Source organism: Plectropomus leopardus, chromosome 10 (genome assembly GCF_008729295.1).
Source record: "Plectropomus leopardus isolate mb chromosome 10, YSFRI_Pleo_2.0, whole genome shotgun sequence".
Lineage (NCBI taxonomy): Eukaryota > Metazoa > Chordata > Actinopteri > Perciformes > Serranidae > Plectropomus > Plectropomus leopardus.
The window spans coordinates 12,905,186-12,932,559 of NC_056472.1; the positions used below are offsets into that span (position 1 = coordinate 12,905,186).

The window sequence follows — 27,374 nt, forward strand, 5'->3', positions numbered from 1 at the left end:
AAGACCTGGCACTTTTGAGAAACTATTAGTTTTTGGTCCAGCAGCTGTCAGGTTTTTTGATGAACACTTTCGTGGCCTCAGTTGACATATATGTCGAAAATGGCTTTTTATGATGTTATTTATTTATTGCATTTATTTGTATTTGTTTTGGTGAAAGTACTGTGAATGTACTGTGCACATTGTCTGTATGAGTTGTTCACTGTAGCAAGTGAGTTTCCCCATAGATCTCATCTAATCTAATCTAATCTAATCTAATTTAATCGCAAGGCATATAAATCACAGAGCACCCAAGCTTTTTTCCATTTTTTCCATGTTTCCTCCCTTCAATCTTACCCCAAAGAGAGACCATAACAGGAATAAACTGAAATCACACTAAAGGAAACAATCATGACAAAACTTATGGGTTGCAGTGACACCAAATTACCAATACTCTACATACCTAAGATAAGAAGATAATAAATCAAATAATGTTTCAGGCACTGGGGAGGGAATTTGTGTTTTTTGATTTGGCATAGGGGAGAGACATTCAACTTTAAATGGTCATGTTTTATATTATTTTAGATATCCTCAGAACCCCAAAGGCATGTCTTCTTTAAACATCTCCACAATCACACCATTTATCATTGCCAGAAACTGTGAAATATGGTTATTTATGGTGGAGGGAAGGTCATGCATTTTCTGGAGACTCAAGGAAAAAAAGCATTTGTTGCGAGAGTGTTAGCCAAAAAATAAAATAAAATAACAGCAACAATAACAATACTAAAAGACAAAAAAAAAAAAACAGAACAAAAATAACAAGGAAATTGATTGTGGGGGAAAAATGGCTTATATAATAATAAATATATTTTTTCTGGACATGTATTCCCTAGCTTTTTAAAAATATTATTTGAAATCTGCCAATGCCTTGTCAAGTTGCTCACTGCCTTTTCCCTATATCTTTGAGATAAACAAACACATTTGCTAATGGTTCAAAGGTTTAAATGGTTGTGAGGTGGTGTCAAGAAAAGTGATGTGCAGGTTTCAAAGGGTTGACTGAATAAATATAATGTTTTTTTTTGTTGTTGTTTGTTTGTTTTTTTAAACCACAATTTCTTTTAAAGTGTCTGGTTTAAATTTTCTGTGCAGAGGAACTCCTTACATATTTCAGAAGTCCAAAAAGCACAGTACTGAGGTCAGGGGTCAATATGCCCACCATGAATAAACTATACTTTATACTTTTATGAATGAGTGCCAACAGAGGGAATTGAACCATTAGACTCATGGCTGTGTTAGTGCCTTGCTAAACTCCACTGCTCCGTGCAGGCCCTTCCCCGGTGGGCGTGAGTAAATGGCCCCATCCCTCTCTAAATATAACTCCCCTCCAAAACAGAAAGAGAGAGAAGGAGGGAAGGATTACTCACCCAATCAGAAGCGTTCTGAAAACTTGTCAGAGAAGAGTTTTTTTTTTCTTTTTTAGGATACACTGTGTGCGTCTCATACCGTTTTGATCCATTTTGTGGCCCCGGGTGGTGCTGGTGGAGCGCGCAGCGGGAGGCGTATTGTCTGTATGCAAACTGGACGGCATGGCTATTGTATGTGTTTGGGCATATATGGAGGCACCGATGGCTCGGAGGATACAGCCCGTCTGAAGTCTCAGGAGTGGAGAGACGCCCTCGGCTGTGTTGTGCGCGTTTCTCTCCTCCGTCTCTCTCTTCTCATTCACCGCTCTGCTCCGTCGCTATGAGTTGCCTGGATGTAATGTACCACCAAAGCTATGGGGCGCACTACCTCCCTGCAGCGGCGTATAAGGCGACCTACTACAACCACCATCACCAACAACAACAGGTGAGTTATGCAACTTTTGTAGCTACACATCCTAACAGGGATTTTCTTTTTAATTTGGGACATTTTGAATTCTGCTCTGTAAAAACTGACAAGTTGATTTTACTTTTATTTTTAAAAGTATTTTGGAAACCGATTGCCTTGAAAAATGTAAGTAAATACAACAGTTAATCTCACTTTATTGTCACTTTATATCTAATTGTTGTTTACTTTAAAAAAAAAAGTTATATTTACTTGATTTTGTGAAGTTGTTTCAACTTAAAAATGACAAGGTTAATTAAATCAATCTTTCTAAGTTTTAGCTACTTCATTTAATCAAGTGTACTGTGCTTTATATCTGCTGGTTGCAAACTTGTCAGTCATATTTGTATTTTCTTAAACAAAACAGATCTCCTAACTTAGTCTTTGGCAAAACCCACTGTCATGATCAAATGGAGTCAGACTGACTTGTCCAACAAAAGTTGGTAAGACTTAGACAGAACAAGATAATTCCACTTGGCATTTGCAACAACTTCACACAATTAAGTAAATACAGCTCAATTTTAAGTAAACTTAATACTTAGATATAAAGTATATGTACATTACCATTAATAGTTACATTTACTTTCCTTTTTTAAGATTGTCAGATTTTACAGCGTATGTGTCCAAAACTTAAACAGCATAGCTTTCTGTAGTAGCAATAGTTATTTAGATTTAAAGAAAATAAGTGGCACAGAACAATTAAGTTAACTTTGTGGATAAGATGCTGTGTACCATAAAGTTGGAATAATGTCACCTGCACCTTAAATATTTGGGATTTTTTGTAGATTTTCATAAAAATAATCAATTTCCTTTCAGTTTTACCCAGCAAGGTATTTCTATATAACCACGACACCACCTTAAACTTTCTTTACACTTCATACACATACCTCTTAACTTCAAATATCAGTTTTGAATGATTAAATTCCAGCCTAAGGCTGGGCATTCACCTCAGGTCAGGCGTAATGACACGGAACTATTAATCCTGCGGTCAAATGGTGATGTAATGACAGCCGGTCAGTCATTCAGGAATGTGGATGAGGCACACTGAGCTTTACAAATAGTTGGAATGCAGTATGGGAAAAAAGAAACTCATTTTCACACACAGCTCCCACGCTGCTGCCAGGTTAAATCATTACTGGTATCATAAAAAAATAAAACATATTTGATGCTTTATTCTATTTGAGCTCTACTAAAATGTAATTTCTTAGGTTTTCTTTCTTTCTTGTTTTTTCAATTCTAGCTGTCTCGCAGTTGGATCTGTAAGTTAATCTCTCTCTTTTTTTCCAGAGGAGGCTGAGTGTTTACAGTAAGATGCAGGAGTGTATGGAGCAGCAGCAGCAAGGAGGAGGAAGAGGGATGCTTTCCAGGGATCAGGGCCCCCGGCAAGGTCCTGCAGCACCAGGAGCCGAATCAGGCCGTAGATCCACATCTGATTCAGAGCTGAAGGATGGTACTCAACCAGCAGAGGCAGAGTACTTGAGCTCCAGGTGTGTTTTGTTCACCTACTTCCAAGGCAACATTGGCGACGTGGTGGATGAGCACTTCTCACGGGCTCTCAGTCAGTCCAGCACCTTTAACAGCGAGGCCAAACCAATCAGAGTGACTCAGACGCCCGCATCAGCCACTGCAGGCTTATGGAAAGGTGAGTTGGGAAAGACATTTGAAATAGACCTCAAAAAGCCAAATACATAGATGATTGAAGTGATTTAAACACTAGAATTGCTTTTTGTGGCAGTTTGTTTACAGTCTTTGTGTCTGTTTCAGATGGTGGATCTCTCTCAGAGGGTCAGAGCAGCTCAGTGTGGAACAGCACCTATCCAACCCAGGCCAGTCCGTGCCTTCCACCTGTTTCTGTCTCGGTCCACCCAGACTTCTCCTCCAGCCCCGTTCCCTTCAGCCACCCAGATGGAGCTCTTTGGGCTGACCATGTGCTCTCCCAGGCAAGCCTCCCGCCTCCGGCTGCCCTCCCTGATAGCTGGACCTACAGCCTGAGCCCCCAGAGTGCAAGCGGCTACCCCAATGTCCACAATGTCTACCACCCCCACCCCCACATCCACACCCGGCATCACCACCCCATGCTCCATTCATACCCAACCCACAGCCCAGCGTTAGATCCCAGGTTTAATCCTCTGCTGCTGCCCGGTGTCAGGAACCAGAACCAGCCGACCGCCAGCGCAGGGAGCTCCCCTCACAGCGAGGGGGTGAAGACGGAGATGGACCCGAGCAACAACAGCCCCGTCACAGCCACCTCTGTCACCTGGACCCCTCCAGCCCTCCATGGATCCTTGGAGGTGTATGACTCAGGTACATACATGCAAGCATTTCTTAAACATCACTTGTATTCTTACTTGTGCTGCAATTGTCACCAAGCACAATTTAACGTTCTTTCTGTCTCCTCTGCAGCTCTTGATCAGACCAAAGCAAAGACATCAGTTTGGTTCTAACTGATGTACTGACAATGCGAAGGAAAATCAATTCACACCAAAAAGGACCTACTCTGTGGCTTTATCAGTGTATGGCTGCAACACCAGCACTGTATGTACAATGTAGATAGAAGGCTAACTGTAGCTTATGAGTCCTGCACTGGCCACACAACTTCTTATGGAGGTGAACTCAGGCTTTGGACTTAAATGACAATGATCAACTGCTTTGACTGCAGGTCAAAGCCCTCAGAGAACGATGAAAACAGACTACTAGCTTTACAAATGGGAGGCCACTTCTCTGTGGGCACAAAACACCATTTCCTTTTTCATGCAATGTGAGACCAAGTGGTTCTGTTTCAAGAGCTTGATTTTGATCCACATTTTTTTGTACAATTAATGTTTGTTGAAGACTGTAAATGTATTTTGTGTGTACAGTTTTGCCATTCTAAGTTGTTGTTTGCTGGATGCTAAAATTCTTGCCTGAATGCTACTTTACTATTTCTGCCTTAAAGGATTGTGTAGTGTAAATATTGGTACTGTATGTTTAAGTAATAAATTGTTGAACTGTATTTGGAAGTTAAGGTGTTTTTTTTTTTCAGAGGAATAAATTTACTAGTTGGAATGATGTTAAATTCTTGCAAAAATATTCACCTCCAAGTAAATCTTTTATTTTCGAGAGGATGTTGAGCACATTACACAACATTTGAGTGAGATTGTGACTAATGCATTCAAATTCATGTGTTGTGCAGCTCATCATGCAAAACTTTTCCTTTACATCTCATTAAATGATGATAATAGATATACTAAATTAATAACTAAATCAATGGTGGAATGTTTTCAGTCAGAGTCACATATTCTACTTTTTCTCATCCAAGTTTACACATAGTGAGAGTAGATTTACAGAAAGAGCAAAAGAGTTCATGTGATGTGGCATTAAACCCCCTGCTATTAAGAGAGGTTGATGAACATATCAGAATATTATCCCTAAAACTGTAATTAAAACAGCAGTTTGTTAAACTGTTAGGAGGTTATTGTCATCACCAGCTGTGTAGATTTGTTTCATTCATTGTTTCTTTACATCACAGACAACCTGCAACAACTGATTACTTTTTTTAAAATAGAATTTTCAACACTGTATCTTAAAGCTAAATGACTTTTATGTTTCGGGTACAATCACAGCTAAAACAAACAGGAGCTGAGTTGTGGTACTAAGGGAAGTGGGTTACATTCCTGAGACAGTTATTGTAAGATTCCATGAATGTCTGTTGTCCGCCTCCAAACAAACACAGGTGAAAATACACACACACTCCCAGACTGAGAAACACACACCAAAGAATGCATTTCCTGTCTGGACAGGAAGTTTGTCAGCGAGTGGCAGACTACTCAGACATTCAAAGACACAAGCAAAAAAACAGATTTCAGGTAGGACTACCCAGGTTAAAGGGGGTTTGGTTTTACTTTGTTGTAAAATTCAATTTTAAATCTGTTACATCAAATCAAATATCAGTGTTTGCCTCTACATTCTTCAGAATTTAAGAAGTGATCACAATGTTCATTGGTTTGAACTCTGAAAAAAAATGTTGCTGCTTTAAATACATTTTCTTGGCTCGGCTGGTCCACTGCCAGGACCAGCATTATTTATTCTGACATAATCAACAGCTGGTTGAGCTTGTGGAAGCATGGCTGTGTGTGTGTGTGTGTGTGTGTGTGTTTGGTTATAACTAAGGCTACCTTCGGAGACACATTTCAGACTAAAGTGCAGCTAATTAGGGGTGGCTTGTACAATTGGGGACCAAAGACATGTCCCAAATTTTGGAAAAACCTGATCTTTGGGTCAGTGGTTATGGTATGGTATTGGTTAGGTAAGTAGTGATTAGGGTTAGGGGTTAGTCTCAAGGACGTGCATTTTAGTCTGTGCAATTTCCTCCAAAGTAACCTCAGAAAACCTCTGTGTGTGTGTGTGTGTGTGTGTGTGTGCGTGCGCGTGCGCGTGCGCATGCGCGAGGTGAGTAGTCTGACCAGGTGGTATAATCAGTAGCAGCAGCTCACTAAAATTCCAGGCCCTTCTCCCACATCACCATTCTCCGCTAAACAGCAGGACTCCGCATCTGGACATCAGCAGCTGCATTTCCATCCAAAGTATAAACAAAATAATAATGCACTGAAAGAAACACCTGAGCGTAAAAAGCTAATTTAATACTCAGATTTGATGATATTTGTTCATTATGAGCAAAACATTCTTCATCCACTCATTTGATCGGGTACATTGCACTCGATTATAAGATTTTATTGAAATCTACAATTAAAGTGGAATCCAATCCACTCAGACAGGCTGGGAAGTGTTTTGTTTGATGATAGTCATCATCAGCCTATGTATGCTTGGTTAATGCTTGGTTGAGTCTTATTTTCAAAAGCTATGACAAGTGAGAAGTGGATTTTGATATTCCCAGATTCTAAAAGTTAAGCTTCTGTTCAATACAATCTCCCACAAATGTCAGATAAGCACCCAAATGGTTTCTTTAAGGCAATCAGTTGTTTACCAACTGTTTCACTGCCAGTATGTAAGTTGGTGTCTATTGATATTTGTAAGAACTGATGGATACCACTCAGTATGAAAAGCATTTTCTAACTCAGGAAATAACAACTGTGAAAAAATGTTTGTGATGCCATTAAACGTTAGCAGTAATGGGTTTTTTTATCAGGACCATGTTTTATAATAGTTTTGATCCACTTTATTTGGTTAACACTTTATTAACACTTATTAATGTTCCCAGGGAATGCCTCAGGCTGAAGCCACACAGAATGCAATAACGCTACAGAAGCCCTGCACCATCCTAAAAATAAACCAGTGAGTGTACCTTTGATATTGCTGATGTGTGAATACTGCCATGTTTGCCTCGCTTGGCTCCATTTCAGAAGTAAAATAATAGGCTGCAATTTGCACATAAAATGAATTTATTTGTTAAGAAAATTTGTCACCAAATACTCATCTTTATAGTTTGTTAAAGTGATTAATTTGCTGTATGAAATCATCTATTAGGGTATTTAATACATCAGGACTCTTAGGTTCTTAGAGGAAGCCCGAAAGAATGAAAAAGACCAGATGAGAAGGGGGGAAAATGATAGAAAGATTACAGAAGACTCCTCTCCTCTCCTCCAGAGCTCCTAATAAGCATTAGCATGTAGCTTCTGCATCAGCATGTAGTGTACTTATATGCTAACAGGCTTCCCACCAGCAGCCTTTGAGAGTCACCACAGGCACTTCCACTGCAGGAAGAACATTAAGATACAGCAATACAGAGCTGGAAGCTAGATAACAGTGAATTCATATGTCATTTATAAGAAATTGGATGAAAATGGTGCAGTCAGAGATTTAGGAAATGTTTTGTGTAGCATTAGCTTTTAATTAAAATTTAAATAGCCAGTGTTTTTGCTGATATTGAATATCTTCAGAGTAATTATTAATGACATTGTCATGCAGTATACATGTATATTTAGCAACTCTAAATACATGGCTATGAAAGCAATGTTCATTTCATGATGGCATTTAAATGTGTTGTTATAAACACAGTCTGGTATATTTTTTTCAAATGGATACATTTTATGTTTTTAAATCCCAAACTTATATGTCAGACAAAGGTAGTTACAAGCCCAGACACACACATACACATGCACGCGCAAGTACAAACACGCAAGCATGTATCCATTAAAACACAAAGGACACTAAATGAGAAAAGGATGAAACCAGAACCAATCTGGGGCTTTAGATCCTCATCTCCTTATTGCCATGATTGCCTCTTTTGTAACCAATATCTATTTCCTTTCTGTAGCAGAGAATTGCATTAAATGTAAGAAATGTTAGGACATAGTTGTATTTTCTCTTTTATTTTTTTTGGGAATCACATTCTCTTGTGACCTGGAGAGCACTGTTTAAATTTTTCAAGATCAAGCTAAGACTGAACCTAATTCTGTTCGTCTTATTGCTGCTCTCTAAACCCAAGCCTGGTTCTCATTCTTTTAATTTACTTTTTTTTGTCAAAATAGGAGATTTCTTTATTCAGAAGTAGTGCAGAGAAAAGCTGGACAGGAGGAAAGACAAGTGTTTTCCAGGCTTTCATTTACTGAACACTGAAGCAAAGTGAAATATCTGAGTAAAGCCATCACATTCACCCTGCGCCCTCCATGTTAGTGCCTCCGATAAACTGATACAGCATATATGTAGAACCTTACATACATATGTGTATGCATTGGATGATGAAAAAATAATGAATAATTTTAGAGTTGTGCTTTCCTGTAGAGTTGCATTTATTTATACCATGACAATGATAAATACTTTCTGATTGTCTGTCGTTCTTTGCCTTTGGCTCATTTGTTAATTTTATGCATCGGGATACCATTTTGTGTACATTATTACGGCTTACATATAATGTGATTTACTAATAAACTTTTTTTGTTGTTGTTAAAACTAATGTAGTGTTTTTTCAAAACATACCTGAATGACCGATTTCTTGACCTCCAGTGTTGCTGCTTGTTGCTTTCTCAAGAACTGCTCATCCAAAAAACTTCACACCAAACATTACACTTTCTTGGGTCCACAGCGACACATGCCATGACACAGTTGCTTCCCCTAATATTACTAACAGCTTACAGTCAGCTATATGGGACTGCAGGATATTTCTCAGAACAAAGGCATTCATTCCAGAAGTCTCTGAGTGTTTGAGTTTACTGTAACGTAACATCGCCGGTCTCTTTCTTCATCTGTTCTTGAATGCACTGTCATGAGCGACGGAAGGCAATCTGTACCCTGAATTCCGATCAATGGTATGACAAGGGACATGGGTCCTCTTTCAATACACTACACAGTTTGTACGCAATACACACATTACACAACACAATTCACATTACTACTAAACATGTCGCTTAACTCTCAAGAGCTTGCAGTCAATACTGGTCTTCCCTCAGTCCACAGCAATACATCCGGCAAGCGTGGAGTCGATCAGATGACCAGTTATCTAAAAAATGTAGGGACAAACAGACACAGACTCATTCCATCATAGCTGGATGACACTACTTTTTCCGTGTAATGACATAAAGCCTGCTAAAAGTTAATTTTTCATTTTTTTAAAAGTAAATCAGGGTTGTTGTTTTTTTCAAGGCTGTCTTCAAATGTCTTTTCAGCAAAACAATCAAACAAACTCTGCCATGATGTTATCTACCAAAAGAAGCCAAGTATTCCAATTGTCACACATGATGGAGTGACTGAGGAATGGCACAGCAGATAGCTGATTCTGTCTGTGTATCGGTGACCAGCCATTGTATTGATCTGAACTGAACTGAAATGAACTGAACTGATAGTCGAAGAAACGACACGAGACAGAAAACAGATGCTGAGAAAAGAGTAGCAAATTGGAGAGAGTCAGTGTCCACAAAAAGAGATGAAAAGAAAGAGCGGGAGAGAGAGGGAAAGCTGATCAGTCATAACACGGCCCGGCTACACATTCCAGAGTAATTGAGCGGATGATTAGTCTCACAATCAGCAACACAACACCAGCTGTCTGAACACAAAACTCTATAAATACAGAGATCAGGACGGAGGGGAGAGGAGAGGAGAGGAGAGGTGACGAGTGGAGAAAAAAAACACTAAAAGCAAGTAAAAGAGGCATATGGAAATCATAAAGTCTCCTTTCACTTCCTTCTCTTCATTTTTCCCTTCAAACATCTTTTTCTCACTTCCACGAGCCAGCTCCACGCCTACAAATCACTGGGGTAATTAAAGCTAATTTGCCCTCCTCGTGCGAGTATTAGGGGTATTAGGGGTATTAGTGAAAGGTTCAGCTTTCACCGCTCTGTTTGTGTCAACAGGGCAGCCTAATGAAGCATGCTGGGAGTGTCAGAGAACACTTGTCCTGCTGATTACGCTTGATTTGCAAAGTCGTCTTTGTTAAATGATACCTGGCTGCTGGTTACAAAACAACTAGGAACACCCAAGGAGAAGAGAAGCCAGTCGAACAGCAGTATTATTAGAATTAGCATTGGGATTAGATTGTAATGGCTGTATTTTTACATTCCCTTTTTTTTCTCTTTTCTATCTTAACTTTCAATTAAGACTGACATTAAGTCACTATAAGGTTTATAATGAAATTTCAATTTGATTTGATCGTAAAAGCTTCATCTTATTGTCTTTTAGATTGGATGACGCTATAATGATACCTTGGAGGAAAGGGGCCACAGCACAAGAGAGCAGGCAAAAAAAAAAAACGCTGGATAGCAAAACATGGAAACAAATGAGTAAATGGGTGGTAAATTTGTTGATGAATTTAAATAGGAACTATTTCCATTTTTTAAAAATCCATACATGTCATTCCTATGGTCCAAGATAGTCCAAAAAATATTACCTAACATGATCAATGCGCTCCCAAATACAAAAACTAAAGTGCCAATATAAAATCTGTTTTGTCATAGGGTATAAAGTCTGGAGCTGCTCCAGAGACAATGAATGGTGAAATATGTTTAATAATAATAATAATAAATCTATCATTGTCTTTCAAACCACTGAAGGAAACCTTACAAGACATGATTAAAAACAAGCAGCAATGCATAGATCATGAAGTCAAACAAGATGAAGACATGATGTAAAAGTACTTAGGGGAATGTTCTGAATATAAAGGTACATTTTCTGTTTCACGACTGAGAACACACACACAAAAGACAAAAGCTAATTTGAGTATAAAAAAATAAATAAATTAGCATTCTGCGGATACACATAATCAGCCTCTCATTCATTTTCTATGGAAAATAAACTCTTTGATGACATGACAAATTTAAGACTTCTCTTGTTTTCTGTCTGTGAGACAGCGTAGCTCATGCTCACACATATTATGTGCTTCTTTAAATCAAGGCGGAGTCCTTAAACAGTTACATATCAAGAAGGCTACATCATCAAATCCTACCAAACTGTTCCAATGTCAAGGGTCCTTCAAATTCTGCTGAACACATAGTCCTTCCTTCAGATAATGTTTTTAAGAATGCGTCTGTGTATTCTTTGCAGCCATTAAGTACCCACAATTCTTTCTGCACATTGCTGCAGAATCTTCAATGACGCACAACTGGGCACACGCTAGCCTGTTCCAATGTGTGTTCACCGAATGCTAGGAGGGAGTCTTGCATCGACTCTTGGACCCGACTTGGAAAGACCCGTCCAAGGAAGCATCCTAGACATTGAGAAGATTGAACTTTCCTCGGCCGCGGAGTTAGCATATCTGAATTTCTTAAATTATGTGGTGTTCCCTTTTGAACCAGTCTGTACAACCTACAACCAAACAGAAGACAATGAAAGCCCCAATGTAAACAAAAAATACTTGGAAATGCAAAATGTTGAATGCTGTTTATACTTAATGATGATTGTAATGTAACATGTGTGTATATGATATGTATGGCCTACTAAATACATGTTTTTGTAAATATATTTTTAACCCATGATACTGGATTTTTGTTGATAATCTGTTACAGTGTGGACTTTGTTTTAGGGTTTTCTGTTTGTGTCCTCCTTGTTTATTTATTCATCCGTGTTTCTGTTTCCTGTTTTATTTTGTAGATTCACTACTCGTGACATGTCTGCGTTTACTTTCTGTCTTTCAGTCTGCTCCACCCCAATTAGTTTCATCTGTGTTTCACTACTACAGTCCACTCACCTTCTCTTACTTGCCCTTGTGGTTTCCCTGAGCCTTTCAAAAGCCAGGCCCTGCCCACTCCCATTGCGTCTGGAAACGTAACTGTGTTTGTTGTAACCTTCACATCTGAAAGTAGCACACTCCATCAGGGTGTAACAACAGTGGCAGCTTTGGGACAAAATACCCCCTCATTTTATTTGATCTGTGTTGCTGTCTACTGGAATCTTGGTAGCCTATATTATCCTTTTTCCATTAAAATAAATAAATAAATAGATAATACACAAACTGAAATAAAAGTTATTAGATTCATTGATGAAATTTCTTCTTTTTTTCTTTTGTAAACATCTTCTCATTTTTCACTGCAATGTTTATAAGTTTCTTGTGATTTGTAACAGTTACTGTAAATATAATAATATAACACATCACAATAAGATACACACAGCTACCATTTCATAGACTGGAGATGGGTGTGTTTGATCCCAAATATAGTGTAACATTTCACAACATCTGTGTCCCAATAATAAAAAAAAGTCTGTCTTAGTTTGAGCAGTTTACATTTGAAATTTATTTGTATGGAGCATCTTCGTGACAAATGCTATACAGCATTGCAATAAGCTGGCATTGGTGCAGGCTTCCTGTTGGAGGGTTTTATAGCCTACTTCTACTCCCTGCTAGTTGGTTTGGGATGGCACTGTGGTGGACACTGTGTGAGCCTTGTGTGAGGCATTTGCTCCACCCTTGTGTTTCCCTGGAAGTCCCCGCCTCTTCCACCTGGGTCTCCTGATTACTTCCCTGTGTATATAAACCTGTGTCTTTCCCCTTGTCCTTTGTCACTTTGTCTGTGTTTGCTGTTGTAGTCATCACCACGTTCCTCACTGTAGTTGTCTCAGTGTTCTTCTCTGTGACGTTTTATCACCAGCTTGTTTTTGAAGGTTTTTCATCACCATTAAAGCTCCCATTTGGTTTGAACCTCTGTCTGCCTTTGTTCTAAATTTGGGTCCTCATCCTAAAATTTATGTGACAATTTCTTTCAAAATCATGATCTTTTCGCCCTCACGATTAGGGCATTCACCATGGTTGGACCCTTTCACTAATTACAAGCACCAAGTTATGGCAAACCAAGCATCTTCTCAGTGTTATTCCCTGAAAAAAAGCTCCCTGTTGCTGCTTGATAGAAGGTTGATGAGAGCCATGAAAGTGAACAAAAACAACAAAGTTTCAGGCAACAAAGTTGGGTTTGAAGCTACAAGTTACCCCATTCACATGACACTTCATTTCCACTTTCCATATAAAGATTCTGATTTAGAGCAGCTTTAAATCACATTCACTGATTTTATTTTTTTTTTTTTAAATCGGTGGGTTTTTTGTTCTTTGTCAGTTTGTTTTCTTTGTTATAATCTATCTTGCATTCATTTCTCATTTGCATTTAGATTTTTCTTTATACAGCTGTTGCAGTGTAATGTAACTGAATTAAAAGAAAAAACTACTAGAATGTATTAGTTTGGATGAGACAGCTAACCAGCTTGCAGAGACATCAGCACTGCTACCTTTTGTTGCTCTCTACATGAAAAGGAACACATTGAACACTTCCTTGAGCTATCATCACTCCAAGATGTTAAATAAGAACTGGGGGCAAAAAAAAGGCATTTGAAACAGTTAAAGCAGAGCTGGTGTTTATATGTTCAGTCCCATATGGCATGAGGCAGGGAATATTTGCGCAGGTCCATGATCCTGAGCGTGGCAAACATGAGGTCTGTTGGAGCTCCAACAGCCAAGGGCAGGCTGTTAAATCAAAATTCAATACACACTCATACTACAGGAAAAGATCAACATTTACGCCTGTTTACAACGTACAGCAAGAACATCCACCCATAACACAGGCCAGCCACATTCCTCAGCCTGCCCACACACAGAGAGGCCACAATGCCTTCCTGTGCCAAATTTTAGAGGATAGATTTTTTAATTTTCACTTATTAAGGTCTGACTCCAAATATCACCACAGAGTGAGATAAAATTATTAAGTGAAACTGCCAGAAACAAGCATGGAGCCAAGTTTTAGTCTGAGAAGATTTATGTGCACAGCATATAATAACTTCATACTTTTTCCTTCTTTTTGTTGCCAAGTCCATTTACAAAACCAAAACCCTTCTTCCATCAGAGGGAAAGGCACTCCATTCATAAAGGCCGGAGTAGCTGCAGCAGCAGCAGTAGGTTGTTTCTGTCAGCTCCACTCTGGGTAATGTGCCAGTAACCACAGAGCCCAGTACATAGCTGTCATTCCTCTGCTCACTGAAAGCACATTTAGCAACCAACACCTGTTTCCCCTGCTCATTCTCCACTGTAGGCTGCTCCGCCACAGCTCTGCATCTAGCGGAGCAATGATTCAACTCCTCTGAATTTTTCTACGCCATTCCGCTATTTCTGGAATGTGGCTAATGGACTATTTTTATACAGAAATAGTTAACTCACTCCAAGCCATGACAATCAAAATTCCATAACATTTAAACCCATACAGGATGTTTTAGCTTTTCTCTGGAAGCCATTGTATGAGATGGACTAGTGGCTTGAGCCTTTAAGAGAATATTTGGTGACTGATCACATTTAATTATTCTTGGTGGGGAGGCTAAAGGTTTAATACAGAGGAAAATTTTAGTTAAGTTACATCTCGTGGATCAATAGCATCTCAATTCAAAAGCAGGGGGAATGCTCCATAGAATCTCCTATGGGTTAAATTTCAAATTGTATTATAAAATGAAATGTGTTTTCAACAGCAGAAGCAGTTATTCAAACTTCACCAGCTCGCGGTATCCCAAAAAACGCCGCATCTGTGTAACCGAACCAGTCACAAAAACGGAATAAATAACTAAAAACGGTCCCATGTGTGCAGACAAACTGGGTTCACACACACTCTCTCATAGTAGAAAAGCCCTTTTCTTCCAGTTGCCTACGTAGCATCACAGCAGTCTCCTTGAAGCCGCCACCTGAACCGCTCTCCGCCGGTAAGTAAGGATTGCAGGAAAACAGTACAGTTTAAACTGACATGGTCGTCTCACTCAGCCAAGCCTATATTTCATTTCAATGCTGTGCCAGCACGAGGGAAAGATTTGGCTGAACCAATCATAATTCAGCACTAAGGAAAAAAAAAAAACACACTAGATTGTTTGTATTGTTCCAAACTGATTACAATCATCTTCGGCCATGCAGGATGTAGTAATGGTACCCTTGCAAAATAGAGTTAGAAGGGAACATGTTTTGGTGATTTTGCATGCCTCACCACATGTATGCCCTGGTATTTATTAATAGCTAAATTCATGCAAAAGAAAATGCCACATAAAACATTAAAACATTAAAAACATTAAAACATTTAAGGACATTTTAGTGTAAAGGTTGCCAGAGGTTGTTGTTGTACAAGTACAATAGGATAAACCCTTTGAGATGAACCATCTTGTTTTCGAGACCGCTTAAATGAAGATAGATCTGGAGATAGGTCTGACTATGCAGTACCACCCTTTCAGCATTGCGGATTTTAAAGAGTAATAGTAACACACATATAGCGTTAGGGGAAGAAAATTTGGTCTGAAATAGGTGGCCTATGGTAGCCTTATGTGCACAGTCTACTTCCTGCAAGACCGACAAAAAACCCAAACAATCCCTTTAAAGCAGGATGAGTCAGTTTTCAACACAGGTTTTAAAATTTCCTCCATAACACACAGTGTGTTATTGATGTTATCTGATGTCGTCTGCTGGGAAAGACTCATATTGACCCCATAAAACACAGTCAGTTACACCCAGGGAGGAATTTGCACATTTGAGAGGTAGACTGACTGTTCGACATCTAATTTTTGATAAGGCTTGTATCAGTCTTTTTCACTAATAATTAGGATATTATGGTATAGAGTAGCTTTTCATCCCCAGAGTCTTTAATTCTTTTGACCTGGTCTTGTCGTCCATACCAGAGTTTCTGCTGACCCTCAAAATCAAGTCATTGACAGGTGGCTAAGTTACATTAGGTGTGTGGTGCTTTTTTTAAACCTCTTTCTCTTCAACCCACAGGAAGGTCAAAGGTCAGGGTCAACTGTGGCGCTGCAGATGATGGGATTTCTCAATGACGGTATAGCAGGGCATCAACCAGTATGGGGATTTAAATATCCCTGCGTTATCTTTTCTATCAATACAGTGTGACTTTAGCTCCTCATCCTGTCACTTATTTTCAATATCAAAAGTCATGGGTTACTGATGCCTGGGTCACTGTATGCCAGTCTCTCTCTATAGTTGTTTTATTTTCTTTCCCAACTATTTATAGGGAAAATAATCTATTACCGTCCTTTCTTGTCTTGTTGCTATTTTTTTAGTAATTTTATCAGCAGGGATGTTAATAGACCAGTGGTTCCCAACTAGCCCAGCCACAGGGTCCAGATTTCTCCTTAGTCATTACTTCAAGGTCCACATATTAGATAAATTACAAAATATTGAATTTGCTTTCACAAAATGAAAAGAACATGTTGGTTTAGAACACAATGGAACAAAAAAATATTGTAAGAATAAACAGAAACTGAACATCATAATAAAAGCTCTGTGCCACAAATTCACTGTTTCTTAAAAAAAAAAGGGGTTTTCTGTTTGTTTTTTTGTTTTTTGATATGACACATTCACAACTCACTTGCAGTCCATGTAAAATGGACCTAAAACTCACCTTCGGACCGCAACCTACCAATTGGGAATCATTGTATTAGACCACCTGCACTATTATGATGCTTTTACAGTGAACTGAATTTAAGATAAAAAAAATTACAATAAAATCTTGTCAAAGTCTGTTTAGATTCATGGCGATTGTATATACACTGGAAACCGAAGGAAAAGAGATCAGTTAATTTCCGTGTAGATGACGCGTACAGTTATACAATACAATTTCTACTGGAATTTGCAAAATGGCAAGAATTCCCCTAAATAAGCTGAAAACACAGTTCCTCAGCAGTGGGGACTTCCACTGCCACCTGCTTGTCAATCATCCTGGCCTGTGTCACAAGACCCTACCTGCTGCTACTGTCCCAAGCTGCCCATAATGACCATACCACACATACCAGAGCCACGGAGGGGCATTCCTGGACCATTCAGCCCAATCGTTTTTTGTTTTTCTTTTTACTACTAAAGCTGTCACTGAGACCAGATTTCCACTAAGAATTGAAACAACTTAAAGATGGTTTCCTGAGGGGGATTTGGAATCGCAAGCTGTGCAGCATTACAAAATGCAGTTAAGATGTTTACAGATAATTGAGAGCGGGGTGTTTGTGTATAAACAACAGCTGGTATGATATAGTGTTTGAAGGCAAACATTTACATTCTGGTGGGTTTTTTTGGCACTATTCAAAAAGATCAACTTGGACTGAAGGTGATTCATTCAGTATCTCGTCTTCTTTGATGATGGTCTTCATTTTCCATCTGCTGTTACACCTGCAAAGAGAGAATTACATTTTGTGCATTGTCGCCATGATTTTCTGAATGGAAAATATCAACTTTAAAACAGGTGATAGTATCAATATCAAAGATTAGTGTGAAAGGGCAAAACAACAACAACATAAAAACATTTTTTTAAAAAACAGAAAACAGTGAAGCTATCCTGCCAACTATTACTGTTCAGCTCTGAATACAGCGTATATACTGTACATCTATTTTGGATGACTGAGGATCAATAACATTAACTTAAACAACAATTTCATGTGTTATCCAGTTTACACTGAATACAAATTTAAACACAACACTTGTTTTTGCCCCCAAGTTAAATATCTAAGATCTTTCTCATTTACTCAATATATATATTTCTCTTGAATGTCCACCAGAGCGGTTGCCTGTGAACTGAATGTTCATTTCACTACCAAAAGACATCTCTAGTGTCATTTCCATTAATTTGTCAGTATATCCAATCAGCCTCAAAACAGCTGACCACATGTAGCCACACCAACTCAGAACCTCCACATCCAGCGTTTTCACCTGCAAGACTGTCTGAGAGCAGCCACCTGAACAGCTGATGCAATAACTGACTTGTGGAACTGAATAATTTCTGTCCAATCTATTCAGAGAGCATTTAAGGGAAGCTCATGTATGTTCATCCTCACCTGGATCTTTGTCATCATAACTAATTTGTTAGGTTGTGAGGGTGGTTGGATATACTGCCAAATTCAGGGAAATGACATCAGAAACGTCTTGGAGTGGCAGTAGATAAATAAACATGCACTTCACAGGCAACAGCTCAGTTAGACATCCTTTAACCAGCATATCAATGGCATGCTCCCTCAAAACTTGTGACATCTGTGGAACTGTGTTTTATGTACAGCCCAAGGCATACCTGTGTGGTAATGATGCTGTTTAATCAGCAACTTGATATTTCACAACTGTCAGTTGGTTGATTATCTTGGAAAGTTAGATTTTAAAACATTTTGTGACCAAAATTTGAGAGAAATATGTCAATTGAGTGCATAAAAAAAATCTCAGATTTTTAATTTAAACTTGTAAAAAATGGGAGCAGCAGCTTGTGCTGTGTGTGTGTGTGTGTGTGTGTGTGTGTGTGTGTGTGTGTGTGATCATGGCAGTAGACAGTGTAATCTGAGGGATAACATGGTACTTATCCAGCTGATCCCCCCACCTCCCGGGTCCTGACAGGTTGACATCCATCATTCTTCACATTAACTTTGCCTAATTGTCAGGTAATTCCTGTCTCCCCTACTGTCCCTCTACTGTCTCTCTTGTCCCTCAACTACCCCTCTATTCTCCTTGTACTCAGCTCCTACTGCTTAGGTCTTTATCCACCAGTCTAAGCCCCTCAGCAGGACTTCTTGTCCATGCCCAGAGTCCTGGTAGGCGCTGTCACTGTAACATGGGGAAGTGAAGTTAGGAGCTTCCTCTGGGACGGTGACCCCCATGCTGTGATGCTCTCTACGAGGCTGACAGGAGAGCCGGCCCAAAATAATCTCAATCCCTCGACCCACCCACCCCTGTCCACACACACTCAAATTACATAAAGCAATGTGGGTATCAGAATTACTATCTACAAACCTGGATCCATGTCAGTTTTCTTGTGCTGAGTTCAGACACCTTTCACAAGCTGTTTAACCCTTTGAAAGCTGAACAAACTGGTTTGATCTCGTTTGAAAACATGGGGAAGAAAAGGTAATGACCATCCTGGCAAGAAATGTCCCACAAATTGCAAGAAATTAGGAAAATGTATTAAAAAAAAAAAAAAAAGATTTATAAAAAAGGGGAGGGTTATCAGAAAATGATCAAAAAATAGGGAAAACTATATACTCATATTACAGGAAAAATAAAAGATAAAAAATAGATTTATATGTTCAGACCATCATATGTTTGTTTTTGCTTTTTACTGTTTTTTTGTGCATTTTTGTAAGTAATTTTCTTGTAAAAAAATGTTTTATCTTCTTTTTCTAACTTTAAGGCCATGACCTGCTAAGTTGCTCATTCTCCCCGTGTTTTTGAAAGAAATTACCCCAGCTTACAGGTTTCAAAGGGTAAGCAACTAAAGCAAAATCTCCTGCAACATCAATACAAATACTCAAAAACTTTTGTTTTGATGTTGTTTTTTTGTTTGTTTGTTTTCACTGCTGCATTACACACTATAATGCAACCAAACCCCAAATCTTCAAGATTTAAGGCTTGGTCCCATGGTACTCTTAAATTTCTGTCATACAAACAGACACATTCCAACTGTACTGTACCTCTCGACAGTGATTGACAGGTGTTTGCAGAGTAACCCTGCACAGTCAGACATGGGACATATGGGAGTCCCGCCCTCCTGTCGTGTCGGCCTTCCCATGAGTCCTTTGTGGCTGAGGTGGAGGTGGCAGGAGCAGTCAGGAGCTTGTCAGAGCAACAGGAAGAGGCTAACACACTCACTTTCCCTCCCTCACACACACAGACAGCTTCCCTCTCTCATACAGGAACAAGCCTCATACACTCTCGCTGTCAACCCCCCAGTGAGTGTGTCAGCTGTCATTAACTTTCCCAGACTTCCAGTGAGCAGGGGAGCTTCCCCTTGCTCCCACCCCCTCACAGGTGACTCTCACTGGGGGCTCCGTGCAGGGGATGCCAGCCTCACTGCTGGAGGTCTCCATCCTGTCAACACGTGCCTTTTTCTGTGTGCGTGTTCGCATGTACATTCTTTTTTGTTTGTTTGTAACTTTTCCTCTGTGTATTTGCACATGCATGTAGTGCATATGTATTGTTAACATTGTATGTAAAAATATGGAGCATATAAATGCTTTTGTGTTTGTATATTTATCTGTGTATGTCGGTTACATGGTAGGTTTTTTGTGTGTGTGTTTATAAGTGTGTGTGTGTGTGTGTGGTGGGGGGGAGCATGCGCGGAATGTGTGTGTGATATAAAGGCTCTCTCCTCACGCCACAATGGTGTCTTTGACAGGCGGGAGAAGGGAAGGCTTTGTTTGGTGACACCACACAGTGTTGTGAATGCCCGACATAGCTGCCATTCCTCTCTCTATGCCCTCCGCCAGGCTACTGGCTTATCAGGGATTCCTCTCCTTTCTATCTGCCCACGCACACCCCTCACTATGAGTGTGCGTCTGTATGTGTAAGGGAGGGAAAGAGTTTGTGAAGCAGAGTTGCAAACACCAAGGAAAATGCAAATGAGCTCTGGAGGAGAATAGACCCTCTGTTTGGTTACATATTTCTCCCCAAGTGGACCACTTTGGCTGCCACATTTTTAAACAAGCTCAAGTAGCTGGCTATTTAATATGATTTGATTTGAAATTTGAAATTTGGGCCCTTTAATAAAATAACTTGACATGTAACAATATAAAACATGATAAAAGGTTGGTTGTCATGATGACAATAATAATGGCAAAGGTATAGGATCCCGTTTTTTAAATCAGGCCACACAAGTACATAAACACAGTAAATCTCAAATCCCATGAAAGGAGACTTTAGAGAGGGTCCAAATAGATTTTATCCTGCTATTTCTATATTCAGTGTAGGCATATATATACTGTTACTCTGCTTTGCACAATACCTTCACACATATTTCTCTTTTTTATCCAATTACTGTTAAGCATATAATCTGCTTAACTGTTTATCATCTTTATCAACTTGAAAGTAATAGAGAATTAATACATTTCTAGGATTATGATGGGATACAAACACTGATCACCTGCATTAAAGTCTGACTTGCTCATATACATCCACGACTAAGACGTCTACTTTCAGCACTGCTACATCAGAAACACACAAATTCCTGTGTTTACACTTAAAGGGTCACGTATTTTTTCAGTCTGGCCCCTATTTTTCCATGTTTTTGTGTCTAAGTGACTGATGGAAACTTTTTTTAAAAGAATTCTTAAAATACTGAGGGAGAGGGCTGCACTGGGAAACAGCCTGCAGGGTAACCACCGAGGGCATTTGTGCACTGTCAATTTCTAACCACTAAACATGCTTGTTTTTACCACTGACAGGCTCATATTGTTATTCCAAGTGTCTGACAAGTTATGGAAAGGATTCCTATGAAGATAGACCCTTTGTTAAGGAGTAAAATCATTTTTGTTTTACCAGACACAGCCCTGAAAATGCTTTTGCTAAACTAACCAGACTTCTGTATATGTTGTATTTTGTCTCCGTTGACTCTGAATGAACTGTGCTTTACAGTGATAAAATTACGTTTTTTTTTTCTTAGTGGAGTCTGGTTGCTTTGGCAAATGTGATTTTTGGGCTATTTCTGGTTTTAAAAGATCTTATTCTTTCACACCCTCCTTTCCACTAGTTGTCAAACACACTGTACTCAGAATAATAATCTGAGTATAACACTGGGATCTTAGGATGCAGTGTTCTCTAGTTAAACTTAATAGGAATGTCACGGACCAGCTCTGTTCACCCAAAGAGCAATACCCAAGTAACTTTCCATTTAGCATGCCTACCATACAGTAACAGTTCTTTTTTTTTTTTTTTTTTAAACTTCAGGGACGCACTGACCTCCAAGGCTGGTGGGCAGCTGTGGCTGCTGCTGAGTTTTGGCCAAGCCAATAATTGAGTAAAACACATGAAAGCAAGTTTATGAAACTTCATTTCAAACAGCAATTGGAGAAACGGTACTGAGTGTGCAAGCCTAAACTCCTCGGGCAGGATGTTCCAGAGTTAATTTTCCATCCTCTAATCCTCCTCTCTCATCATTCTGTTTATCTCATAGTAACACTGTGAACTAGTATGTTGGCCCATTCTTCTCACTGGTCTGAGTAATCATACAGGTCCTTCCAGCTAACAAAATGTTTGCCAAGAGACCTGATACTCAACATAAAGTAGGTATGGCACCCATATGTGAGCAAATTAGGAATTCAACACACATTAAAATGGACACACACTATACACAGCTGTTTCTCTGTGCTTTCAATGCCAGGGTGTTTGATGTGTTTATATGAGCTTTGATGGGCCTTACAGAGGCTTGGCAGTAACAACCCATCTGCACTTTAAAGTAGGATTAGACCAATATATATTGGTTTGTTGTTTTTTACAGGCATGGTCTGTATTTATTTTAAACAACACTGTGTTGAAATCTTAGCCTTTAAATGAATATTAAATATATAGAACCTTATCTTTACCTGCTTGGGGGCATCTTGCTGATACTGGCAATAAGTGAAATATCTGGAAGTGGGGGAAATGGTCTCCTTGTAAGTGGTGTGTTATTCCAAATTGTGCTATAAAAACACCACATTCAACCACAAGGAGGCATCTATAGGTACAAGTGCACCCTCAGGCAATTTGTAGTTGTTTCATCAAACCAGGGGCTATTTCTAGTGGACACACAACTAAGGAGTATAAGGCCTGGATGTCATCTTATCTCCATCTGGTGGTGAGATGGATCAGATTGAAGGGGAGGCTGTCAGGCAGGCTTGGTATACCCAAAACATATGTTGGGGCTTAGCTGGGAACAGCTGCAGGGGACTCTGGAAATACTTCACAGAGGTTGGGGAGTCAAAAGGTGGTGGATGGTGGCGGGTGTCAAAATGAAGAAATTAACCCTCCAGTAGTGGACAGCAGTAACTAAGGCAAGTCTTTCAACAGAGAGGTACCATCAGGACAGAGAGGTTACAGTTTGTGGTTGTCTCAGAAGCATAAAAATGAATGCAAGAATTTGAGGAGATTACGTTAAAGACCCAATCGGTGGGTCATAAGAGAATGGTAGGAAGTCACCCAAGTTGTTCTGGACAGAAAAGACTGGCCTTGTGTAGTAATATTGTCAGAAGGTGGATAGAACACTTTAAGGAACTCATAAATTCAAATGTTGTGCTTCATGACAAAGAGGATGGAAGATTGTTGGGAGACTCCAAGTTAGCAGGTTCTGACCGAGAATAGTACAGTGTCAAAGAATGCTGCGTTGGTCTGTGTGTGTCACTTGTAAGTGTACAATATAATCTAGGATTTCCAGAAAGTGGCATAGACAACTGAGTTTGAAGATTTATCGGACACAAAAAAACTATGCAACAGATTAATGACAACAGATTTTACAAAACTCATTGCTTTTGATAGATGATGTTTGGACTCTGAAACAAGAACTGATGTAGGGGAATGGCAGGAATTTATTAAGGGACCCCAGAAAAATGCAGGAAAACATTCGACATGAGAACCATGGCTACAATTATTTTATTCTACATCTTAACAATTAATCTTCGGTAACTGGGGATAGCTGCCAGAAACAAATGTGTCATCCTCTTCCTGTTTATGTTGCCCGGTTGTTAACGCACTTCCTTTCTCCTTTAAATATATATATATTTATTTATTTATTTAATTGAGAAGGGATCATGTACAGTTTAAAACATTAATGTTACCATTTGATGCACGGTACCAGATTATAGCTTAGAGCTAATTCACATCTGCAGTCTCTCAGCAGGTCAGAGCAAATATACAGTATAATGACATGATAACATAAAGTTGTACAAGAAGAAGAGAAGAAGAAAAGACACACAAGACAAATAATACATACAACAGCACATAATATCAAGTGATACAAAAAAGACAGACAAAGCAGCATAAAACTGCACAAAATGCACATCACTTACAAAACACAATAAAAAGCCACATACAATAGCCTTTTTATTGCAACCATCCTGAGGCACACCTTATGATGTTGTTTATTCATTCTTAATATGCCACACCTACCCATCGATGGATTATCTTGGAGAAGGGCAAGTGCTCATGAAAACAGATTTGAACAAATTTGAGAAGAATTCAAGAAAAATATATCTATTGAGTGCATGAAAAAAGCCTTGGATCTTTAACTTAAACCTGTGAAAAATGGGTATTGAAACCACTGTCAGTAAAATACATCACCAGGAGCAAGTCAAGGTGTGTAATCATACATTGCTCTACAAGCTCTGTCTCATAAATTTCCGTTTAGGTTTTTCTGTTGTATCAAACATAAACAAAAAAAATTAAACATAAAAAAAACATGACTATCTTCAGTCAAGAGCCAGTCTTAGTTGTTGCCAGGGTTGTTGCTGGTTGTGGGAGGCTTGAGTTATTCTTGTCACTCTTCTCCTAACACTCTGCCTTTAGGGAACAATTAGGTCCCTTTTATGTTGTTGTAGCATATTTCATCACACTCCTCCACTGGAACTCCTTTTAAGACTGACACACACACACACACACACACACACACACACACACACAGATGATAATATGAACACACATGGTCCATTAACTCGACCAGTCTCCCAGGAGCCTCCTGCAGTTGAATGGCAGCCATTCCATCAGACTCATCAGCACTGCTATGGGAATAATCTTAAAAAAAGAATTAGCCTTTCTATTGGCCTCTTTTTCTCTCTTTTAGCACAAACACACACTTACAGAATTTTTGGATATGTGCAGATCTGTCTTTGTACAGTATGTGTTTTTTAGCATAATGACATTTCATCTGTATTCATGTGCATATTTAGGAGTCTAAAAGCAATTACGAATGCAGTTAAAATAGAGAGCAATTCTTGTAAGGTGTGTGTGGAAGCATGCCTGTCCATGTTTGTGCATGCATGTGTGAGTGTTTTGTGTGTTCACAAGACTTGCTGCTCCCACGTCCCTGAGAATGAGGCCGATCAGATTGGACAGACAGTTTATTTCCAAACACAAGCGTCTGGCCTGCAGCCTCACACACATTCCAATACTTCCAGACAGACTTTCAGAAGCGGGAATTAAAAGGCATCAGAGTTGTTAAAACATGACATTCCCAAAAAAGGGCTGCTGGGCCTCGAGACTACACAGAAACATCCCACATGACTCAACACTGCAGGAATGACAGCATCGCCAGGGTCGCTGATGAAGGTCCTCGCATAGATATAGTCTCTCTATTACACTCCCCTCCTTGCTCTATTTCTGTCCATCTGCCTCTCCATCATCACACTCTTTTACATATTAGATCATCCTCACTTAAATGTGTTAAAGGTGTTTTTTTCTTATGCAGTGAAGGTTTGAGGCCTTGCTCAAGGGCAGCTCAACAGTGATAATGAGGGAGGATCAAATGTTGGTCCTTTACCTCCTGACATAGATTATTTTTTAATGGTGGCATAACCTTATTGTGACTGCTGCCCCAAGTATGTAAACTATGTATACAGTATAAACATGCAAAGACACACGTGACCACACATCTTTAAAAGGGCCATTCCACTGAACCATTTACATATTGTAACTTTTCTAAATGAACCTTCATTTTTTATCTGCACTGTATCTAATAGCACAAAATTGTAAGTATTTAAAATGTGCAATGGTCAATCTTAGGGCATTTTATCAGCAAAGCTTCAGTAAATCAATGGATTTTACAGATCCTGATAATCACTTGGAAACAGATGGGGTACAGAGGTCATCCAGTTTCAGTGCTTACAACTTTATGATTACTGGCAGGTTGCTAGTTCATTTCTTCTCCATCTTTTCTCAGTGTATACTGACAACCTTGACTTGGCTAGCTCGACCTGGCTAGCAGCTACCACTGTCCAAAGCCAACTATAAAAAGCACCATCAAAGACATGCAAAATAGACATAAAAGCCTAAATGTGGCATACATTTAGTGGAGCTGACAGAGAGGGGACTGGAAACACATGTGCCTATGTCTTATTTTTAAAGCATAAGAACACTTAGCACCAAGTTCACCTTGGTTTATCTAAACTATCTTCTTAAAAAGCAAAAATAAAGATTATATCATCTAAGAAATAATTTAAACAGGCTAACAGGATGTACGCTGATGCTGATTTTCTCAAGTTACACTTAAAACGGAATACAGAAAGTAAAGTGAGAAATCTCACTATTCGTCTTCACATGGCCCTCAGGAGACTCAAATGATACTACTTTCTATTGATCATGTGACGTATGTAACATCCCACATTTTTAGAGTGGGATGTATCAGGGCAACCAGACTGAGTTAGGGGGACACAAATAAAATCATTTTTTTGTCTGACAAAATGGATTTCCAATAAGAAAAATCTATTCTATGTCTAAATTGGAAACCAAACACTGTTACAAAATGTTAGAATTTTGAAAGATTCTAGTCATTATGCACAGTGAAGCCAAAGTGGGGGTGCGCTAAAATCCTTTTATTTATTCTTTCTTTATCTATTTATTTAGTTAGTTAGTTAGTTAGTTTTCTGGGTAGTTTTTAAGGTCTAACATTTTGTATCTTCAAATTGCAAGTAGGACAAAGTACAAGACAATTTGCTTGACAATAAAATGAATTAATTACAGATACTTTTCATGCATATTTTATGCATGTAATGTCTAGGGTGGAAAAGGCTACAATACAGTGTAATGGGCCAAAAGCAAAATGACACAAATCAAATAAAATGCATTATGCACTAATTTCTGTAAGGGAATCTGATGTGAGAATAAAATTGTATAGTATTTTTATGTCTCGTGACGAAATACATGCTCCCTAAAATTATATATAATAAACCATTTCAATAACTTCAAACCATTTGGCATGTATATGGTCCATTATATACATATTTAACATCAGCATAATATGAAAAAATATTGATGTCCGTATCGGCTTTCAAAAACCCTTGTGCACACTGGCACACACACACACACACACACACACACACACACACACACACACACACTGGAAGGAATGCTGTGTGTATTGTGAGTGGGCGTTGGGGTCAAACTTCACTATCAGGGACTGTGTTAATGTATTCAACTGCTAAAGGGGCTGAGCGGGTAGCTATCTGTTTAACAGTGGGTCAATTCATCCTGCCAGCAAAGGGGACAACTAGCATAAAAAAGGGGGCTTTGACGCAACCGATGTGACCATTTCAAAGTGTTAAAAGGGTTTATCAACTTCCAGTCATGTCCGGTGTTTTCTTGAGAGGTTGCGTATGGATCACTTCAAGGCTGGGTTCATTAAAAGTATCATGATGAGAAAAAGATATCGTTATAATAGAGGCAG

At 39.0% G+C, this 27,374-nt stretch overlaps 1 protein-coding gene across 1 annotated transcript; it reads left to right on the forward strand.

Moving 5' to 3' along the window:
* The first annotated feature begins 1,397 nt into the window (after nt 1–1,397).
* On the forward strand, nt 1,398–4,834 carry vgll3 (vestigial-like family member 3). The gene is made up of 4 exons (XM_042495114.1): nt 1,398–1,824; nt 3,130–3,484; nt 3,607–4,146; nt 4,246–4,834. Exons 1-4 carry the CDS (start codon nt 1,720–1,722, stop codon nt 4,284–4,286), a joined length of 1,041 nt encoding a protein of 346 aa, XP_042351048.1. The 5' UTR covers nt 1,398–1,719; the 3' UTR covers nt 4,287–4,834.
* Nucleotides 4,835–27,374: the final 22,540 nt, after the last annotated feature.

Bases quoted from the DNA above. Each gene is read 5' to 3' on its own strand.
- vgll3 (XM_042495114.1), top strand. From the start codon at position 1,720: ATGAGTTGCCTGGATGTAATGTACCACCAAAGCTATGGGGCGCACTAC. The intron at 1,825-3,129 runs GTGAGTTATGCA...CTTTTTTTCCAG, and splicing joins ACCATCACCAACAACAACAG to AGGAGGCTGAGTGTTTACAG. The intron at 3,485-3,606 runs GTGAGTTGGGAA...TGTCTGTTTCAG, and splicing joins CACTGCAGGCTTATGGAAAG to ATGGTGGATCTCTCTCAGAG.